Source organism: Cariama cristata, unplaced genomic scaffold (genome assembly GCF_000690535.1).
Source record: "Cariama cristata isolate BGI_N322 unplaced genomic scaffold, ASM69053v1 Scaffold45407, whole genome shotgun sequence".
Taxonomy (NCBI): Eukaryota; Metazoa; Chordata; class Aves; order Cariamiformes; family Cariamidae; genus Cariama; species Cariama cristata.
Genome location: NW_009628039.1, coordinates 363 through 7,895, shown reverse-complemented (window position 1 = coordinate 7,895; position 7,533 = coordinate 363). Strand labels below are relative to the sequence as shown.

Below are 7,533 nucleotides of genomic sequence, written 5' to 3'. Positions count from 1 at the left end.
GGCGGGCACCGGAAAGGGCTCGGGTTCGGGCAGTGAGCATGCGCGAAGCAAGCCCCGCCCTCAGGGGGCGTGCTGGGCGCCTCCACTCGCGAGAGCATTTTCCTTTTCCCGGCAGGCAGCGCGGCGGCGCGCGCCAGGTGCGGGCCGTTGTGAGGCGCGGAGGAGCGGCCGTCCCGTCCAGGAGTAACGGCGGAGGCATGACGAGTCCCCGCTAAGCAGCGGGTGCAAATTAATTAACATACAAATAACGATGCAGTTACGCAACCGTACGTAACCACAGCAGTGGATGATCAACTCGTTCCCAACCTTTCTGCTTACCCTCCTCTCATCCCTGGTGCGTTGGGAACGACGTTAAAGCTGTGCAGCTAAAGCATGCCCTTTTAAACCCAATTTCCCCCAGAATTTACTCATTTGGAAAGACTGGTGCAAATGTTCTAAGTGGGGAACATGACCTTATACATAATAGAAGCCAAATGCCAGAGACTGATTTCTGCCTAATGTGGTAGAATCGCTTTTAAACCCATATGTACTCTTAATCGAAAATGTTCCTCGCTCTTTGAAAGCCTGCAGGCCTTCAGTCATTTGGTCAGGTGTAGACAGGCAGGGGAAGATTGTTCAGGTTTAGGTCTTTGGCTTTTGCTGAGTATTTTGGCTTTCTTGTACCTTCAGTTTTCAAGTTACAATCAAACATGAACTTGAGGAGCAAATGCAACAACCTGAACAAGTTTGGGGCGCGGGGGGGAACAGAGACTTGCTTTTGCATAACACACATTATATTATAAAGAAAATGGGGGAAGGAAGAGCAACAGGTGCCTCGTTAAGACCTAGATTTCAGTTGCTGACTGGTTCACAGGGGGTTTCCAAGTCTTGACTGGACAAAGCCCTGAGCAACTTGGCCTGAATTCAGTGTTGACCCTATTTTAAGTAGGAAACTGGACAAGAGACACCTGAAGTCCCTTCTCACATGAAGGATTTCTAAATATCTCAAGGGGACAACAAAGGATGCTAGAGAAAATCCAAACTAAGCAATCTGATGAGTATTCAAACAGGTAATGAAAGAAAAATTCAAGTAAGCGTGGCTTTTAACAACTGCAGTACAAGAACAGACATAGTATGCAGCTGAATATGACACACAAGGTGAAGATCTACTTGAAAAATTCAGGACTTTATTTTAAACAATGATTTTTTTTTCTTTTTTTTTCTTTTTACAAAATGTTCCAGACAATACATCAACATTTTTCTAAGGTAGGGTATTTTTAACTATGTAACCATTTCCTCATCTTCAATTTTGAGGTAGAGTTACACACATTTCCAATCAGCATTTTTAAATAACACTGAAGCCCTCTCCACTATAATCCGAACATAAAAGCAATGCACAGAAGACAACGTCCATTTTTCCACTATTAATTGCTCAGATAAATTGGAAATCATGTCATGGCCTATAAAAACTGGCATTTAAAAGTTGGCCCATTAACTCCATGAAGAAATCCTGAAAAGATCAGAGCTGATATCATGGAGGGGCATCATCTAAGGCAACACTTCCAGAAGGAGAATCCTCTGCCCCAGAAGCAGGGCTGTCAGGCAGAGGAGTAGAGGCATCTATTTCCAAGCTGTGCTGCTTCTCCAGATCACAATTCATGTCAGAATTTCCTCCACCACTCACCTCTCCCTCTGACTCTTCAGTCAATTTGTCTTGGGCCTGAGCTGACTCCTCAGAATCTTCTTTTTCACGCAGAAAGCTGCAAATCGTATTAGGCCTGCTGTAGGAAAAATCTCTGTCCTTGATCTGCAACCACTCCACTCCACCTGATGCAAAGAAGGAAAATTGATATTACTGACAAAAGCAGTTAAGAGTTAACAGGAGTTTTTTCTTAGTTTAAGTTCACTGTTACTAAGGCTGAGCCTGACCAACATTTAAATAAAAGAATCACTTAGGATAGAAAGATGCCTTTCAAGAATTTGGACCAACACTAATTTTTGTGGCGAGTCTCACCATAGGGCTTAAACCATGCATCTTCCTTGAAAAATAAGGCTATGGATAACAGAAAGGTGTTTGTTACAGAAAGACCAGCTTAAAGTGAAGAGAAACTTAACTGTTGATAAATTAACAACAACGTGCATAGGATAAAACTAACTTATCCAAGACTCCTTCAGAACAAAATAGGCCTTTGTATTAAGCAACATATTCTCTAGCCTATCGTACTTTAGAAATCAATAGTTTCTGTTTAATATTACCTACTTAATTATATGGAGAGAAGAAATGATACCTGGTGTTGATAAGAATGCTGATGTTTGGTTAGATTCTAGATGACATTTCATGTTACCCCTCCTATGACCAACATCCAGCTGACTGTCCATATTTAATGTAAAATGGCTACATATTCTTAAAATATGAAGCATTAACACCGACTTGAGTGAAAAAAAGCAACTAAAAGCAATAGGATACTGCTAACGAATACTACTATATATAGTAGATACTCAATATCTGACTGTGTAAAAGTACTGACTTCCGTATGAAAAAACGCCACTGAAATAAAGCAAACATACAAGCACTGAATTCTGCATACAGAATGAAAATCAACATGAATGGTCTGCTAGGTGTGTCTTTGCAAGTAAGTTAAATTAATTTACAGTTAACTGTAAATTCAGTAAGAACAATTCAGTTGTAGTACATACAACACTGAACTTCTTACTAAGGATATTATAGATTTTCAACAATTACAGACTCAAAAAGTCATTAGAAAAATTTATGGAAGTTTTTTTAAAAAAAAAAATTCAGTGAAGAACTACTAAACAGCACCTCTGATTTCAGAACTAGTGCCAAAACTTTTAGATGACAGAAAAACATACCAGGTAACATCAGCATATGTTTGCCCTGCTCTCACACTCTTCTGTAGGAATCTCCTACTGGCCACTTCTGGAGGCAGCACTGGTCAGAAGGAATCTCTCTCTGTGTCTTTTTTTTTGTTTTCTGTTTTTGTATTTAAATATACACATTTGTTGCCTAAAGAAGAAAGCTCGTCTAACTTACTGCATGCTCTTGACTCAAACACTTAATTAAGGCTGCCGTTCCTAAGCATACACCATCCATGTCCCTATGCGTAAGAGCAGAGGCACTAACCAACGTTCTCTTCTCCTTCCTTCTTTTCTGTCAAAAGCGTCCGTGTCATGCTCAACTTCTTCATTGTGTGGCACTTGTATGTCAGCTGTACTTTTTGGTTGCCTTCTGCATCTACTATGAAGAGAGGAGAAAAAAAACAATACCCAAAACCCAATCATTATAGCTAATTCCACTATCAACTGAAACAAGACAAATATTTCTAACCTCCCAGGCTACAGCAACGAACAGGACATCAAATCACAACAATTACCATGCTCCGTGTTTTCTTCAAAAACCACACAGGTTCCCAAGGTATCTATGGAAAACAAAGTGAGAAAGTCTTAAAGAGTAATTTCTGTCAGCTGTAGGTACTGCAGCCACTGGCACAGCTCTGGGGATGTTTGCCAAGGCCCAGCATTGGTAACCACTCTGCCAACTCTGGAACAGACAGGAGTATGACTATCATTGAAAGTGAAAGGAAGGATTCCAGATCATTTTCTTCCCGACCAATGTTGTCACCATAAGGCAGATGGGAGAACTACAGATTGCACAACACATCTCCTGTATAAGCAGGACTGACAACAGGCACTTAACTTTAAGGCATTTTATATGCCACGTTTTTCCCTGCAGAAATACCCACTGGCGGATCCTGGAGTCAGCTCCCAGGCATACTTTCCAGTACGTAACATGGACGCATGGCTAACTGAGCCGTGAACTCAGACTGGTGCTGCTCTATGTGGCGTTACGCAACCACCCACCAGAACTTCAGCACCTCACAGGACCATGTTCTCCATTTGCAGTGCAATTAACTGACATTAAGAATGTTCTTTGGGTCACATGAAAAAGGAGTGATTGTATCCACATCATTTTTCCTACCTTCATATTCTCCTGCAAACACGTATCTGTCCACTTGTAAAATGGGCCTCTCTGTCTCTATGCCCTACAAAAAGGGGGACAAAATTGTACAGATGTCAGATGTCTCTCTTAGCCCAGGCAAATTTCTTGCTGTAAGACCAAAGACGACAAATATAGCAAAATCCAGATTACATCAATTCCTTGGAAAGATAAATAATTTTAAAAAACCCAACAAAAGGTAATAACAGTAAAATAAGTATTCTATAACATGGTAAACGTGAAATAAAAAGTTTCTTCTGGTATTAGAGAAAAGGAATGGATTCCAGACTGTGAAGTTTTCTCAAACCATCAGCTTCATATGAAGAAAAGTATGTCTTTAAAACAGGATTTATGAAAGTGGGTAAGAGAGTTCTGCAGAGGCTAGCTTCTGTAAAATCGTATCAGACTCCTCAAAGAATGGCAAGACATGCAATTAAATTAGTATTTACTGGTTTTCAACAAATGTAATAAAAGCAGTTTTAGTCATTGCAACTGACCCTGAGGTCTTCTGCAATGTTAAATGGTATGGGCGGGGGGAGAAGGAGTTTTCTTGCTGGTTTTGTAGGAGGCTTAGTTAAGCACTGATAACAACTGTTACAAAGGGTTTAGCCAATCTTACTGTAGAATCAGCGTACTGTTAAAAAAAATAAAACGTAATGACAATTTTTCAGTCTATCATCATTCATGTTACTTTAAGTATATTAAATACAAAGAATATACCAGATAATACTGTTCCAGTAATAACAACAAAGCCAACAATGCTGAACTGGTATAGAAAATGCTCTAGTATGTTAAAAAAGGATCAAAGAAATGTAGATCAAACAGCAGCCAACGGTCTATTTAGGTTAGAGTAAATAAATTTAAAGTGCTGTTATTTCCTCTAGGAAATTAATTTAACCTCCTTTTTAAATTATCAAATAAAAATATATGTATTTGCATGAAAACAAGACATTATTTTCTAAGCTCCAATTAATACAAGTTCTATAAAGTGGAATAACTTTCAAAAGTCTTCAGAAAACACACAAGGTGATGAAGTCCGGCATAAAGCATTACACCAGCACCAGAAGTGCCACTGCAGGGTCACAGAAGCTTCTGTGATTACTGTGTGTCTACACTGTGCAGAAGCTGGAAACTGTTACTTAATTTTACTTTTTTTAAACAAGGAGTGGGAGAGTATGGCACCAGTTCTATCAGCTCATTCCCTTCCTCCACAGCAGAGCTTTTCCAAATTAACAGGCCAAGATCCCATTATTCTTAATATAACATATACCTTTAAACTGTATTTTGATAAAAATTAATGCCTGAACAGAACACACCAATTAAGGCAAAATGTCTTTTAACAGTACGTCGTGAAGATCAACATTATTCAGAACACGAAGATAAGGACATGCTAAAAGTTTTGAAGATGAGACACTGTGGTAAACTGTGTAAAATACAGAATATCACACAATAATAGGAATTTGTGCAATTTTCCTCTCGTACTTTTAAAAACCAGAAGTATCCAAGATCAGCAAGATTTAAGCTCTGGGATTCTCTTTCTGCTGCATAAGTTGAGAACATCAATAGCATTAAGCTAACATGTAGAACTTTTTTTTTTACTACAGGAAATTAATTTAAAAAATGAACACATTAGTACTAGGCAACAGCATTACAGTTTTTAATATTATAAACTTTATTTCTTTGGCTGATTTGCATTCCTTTTTGGACTATGCAAAAATGGAGACTGTCTTCCCCTTCTGTGACCAGCATCATAGAAAACTTGCTAAACAGAGTAACACAAAGCAAAATCTTTTATTGGAGTTTTAACAACAGTTGTCCGTTATGAAAAATATCAAGGAATACTTACTCCATGGAGTGAGCACAGATAGATTTGGATACGAGTAGGATACAGTATAGATACTTGAAAGTTTTTCTAGTTACATTAGAAGAGAATCTCAAAGAACAAAATTTAAAAGAATCACATTAACACTACTGAAGAATATGTAGCCATCCAGCCACCCATAATCAATCATCTGTGTAATACATTTCAAGTGACTTAGGTCAGATCCAGGAAGCAAAATCTGCTTATAAAAGCATATCCGTGCAGGGATGGATAATTTATGAATTTTGATTGTATTTCTACATTTGAGATTTTCAGAATTTACTTTACCACCTCACATATATTCTGATCAGTGGCATACTCTGAGATCTTCTCTTCCACCCTTTCAGTCTATAATAAAGGTGTAGTTTCAGAAAGTATTTGCAAATTAATAGTACTTCTACTATCTCCACAGCTCTCACAGTCCACATAGGTTTTGAAGGGCAAATAAAATTTATCCCATACAGAGAAAGTGATTAAAAAACTCAAAAGCAAAAGGACAGGTAAGCCAGATTCTTACAATAACCTCACAGTGAAGCAGATATCCAAAATTATTTACCAAATGCTTAGTACCCAGTTATCCTTTACATTTTCAACACTTGAACTGGCCAGGCAGTGTCTGCAAAAAAACCCATTGTAAATACAGTGCAATTCAGAAAGATTTTGGCTTTACCTGTCAGCTGTATTCAAGTTATTTGAAGAAGTGTGGTTAACAATATTTTTTTGAATGTGCAAAATAAACAATTTTAAAAAATGAACTTAGTGCTTGAAATCAGAGGGGATAATGGTCCTAGCTTATAAATACTTCTGAAAATATTTCCTTAGTAATTTCCTAAATATAAGATATTTACATAACACTATATTCAAAAACCATATGCCATTTCTGAAATAGAGAGAACTCACAACATGCAGCCAAATACAGCCAAGACAGTGCACATAGTGCTCTATCAGAGATTTGATCTAAATGTTATTGACTTCAAGGAACTCAGAAACAGCCTCAGTCCCTCATTCACATGCATACTGACTTACCCCTTTCCTATTGTGCTGTAATCACTCACCAAAATCTTGCATTTGTTTTCACATTTTTCTAAGAAGTCTGAATCAATAATTCCTGATAGTTCCACCATGACCAGTTGCTCCTAGAAGATAAGTTTATCGTGTACATCTGTAATTGATGTATCTGAACTCAGGGGAAAAAAAAAAACAAACAACCCAACAACAACAACAAAAAAAAAAAAAACAAAACAAACCACCAACCAACCAACCCCAAAAATAACAGCATACAAAGACCCTGACCTTCAGAATAAACAGACCCCAAATGTGACTTATTCTGCATTTTGCCTAGAGAAAATGGCAGACAGATATTGCAACAGCCAGGGAAACGCAGTGACCCACTAATCCATCAGACACCTGTTTCACACCCGAATATCCTGGCCTTTTCTCCCTAGGTAGGAAAGGAGCGCTTTTTTCAGCCTTGAAAAATGAGGATTGATATGGGTAAATAATTTACAACAATATAAACCAGTTATATATTCCAAAAAACCTTTTTCCAAAGCTTTAGTACCTACCTACCTAAGACATCACAGTAAGAGGTTAAGTTAAGCAACATGTTCCTTGAAATGTTTACTTTAACTCTTTATAACATATTGCTTTGAAATTAATTTCGGTTTGCAGTTCCGTA

At 38.0% G+C, this 7,533-nt stretch overlaps 1 protein-coding gene across 2 annotated transcripts; it reads right to left on the bottom strand.

The window, feature by feature from the left end:
• Positions 1-1,292: 1,292 nt before the first annotated feature.
• Positions 1,293-6,987, bottom strand: GTF3C6 (general transcription factor IIIC, polypeptide 6, alpha 35kDa). Of its 2 annotated transcripts, none has more exons than XM_009704623.1 (5): positions 6,911-6,987; positions 3,977-4,040; positions 3,372-3,416; positions 3,122-3,232; positions 1,293-1,806 (listed from the first exon to the last, which is right to left on the bottom strand). In XM_009704623.1, the coding sequence occupies exons 1-5, from the start codon at positions 6,977-6,979 to the stop codon at positions 1,511-1,513; spliced, it is 585 nt and encodes a 194-aa protein (XP_009702925.1). In that variant the 5' UTR covers positions 6,980-6,987; the 3' UTR covers positions 1,293-1,510. The 2 variants fall into 2 exon arrangements, with proteins under 2 accessions (XP_009702925.1, XP_009702927.1); XM_009704625.1 differs by having other exon boundaries at positions 1,511-1,806; positions 3,122-3,235; positions 6,911-6,985.
• Positions 6,988-7,533: the final 546 nt, after the last annotated feature.

Bases quoted from the DNA above. Each gene is read 5' to 3' on its own strand.
- GTF3C6 (XM_009704625.1), bottom strand. From the start codon at position 6,979: ATGGTGGAACTATCAGGAATTATTGATTCAGACTTCTTAGAAAAATGT. The intron at 3,417-3,976 runs GTAGGAAAAATG...TGTTTTCCATAG, and splicing joins GTTTGCAGGAGAATATGAAG to ATACCTTGGGAACCTGTGTG. The intron at 3,236-3,371 runs GTAATTGTTGTG...CTCTCTTCATAG, and splicing joins TGAAGAAAACACGGAGCATG to TAGATGCAGAAGGCAACCAA.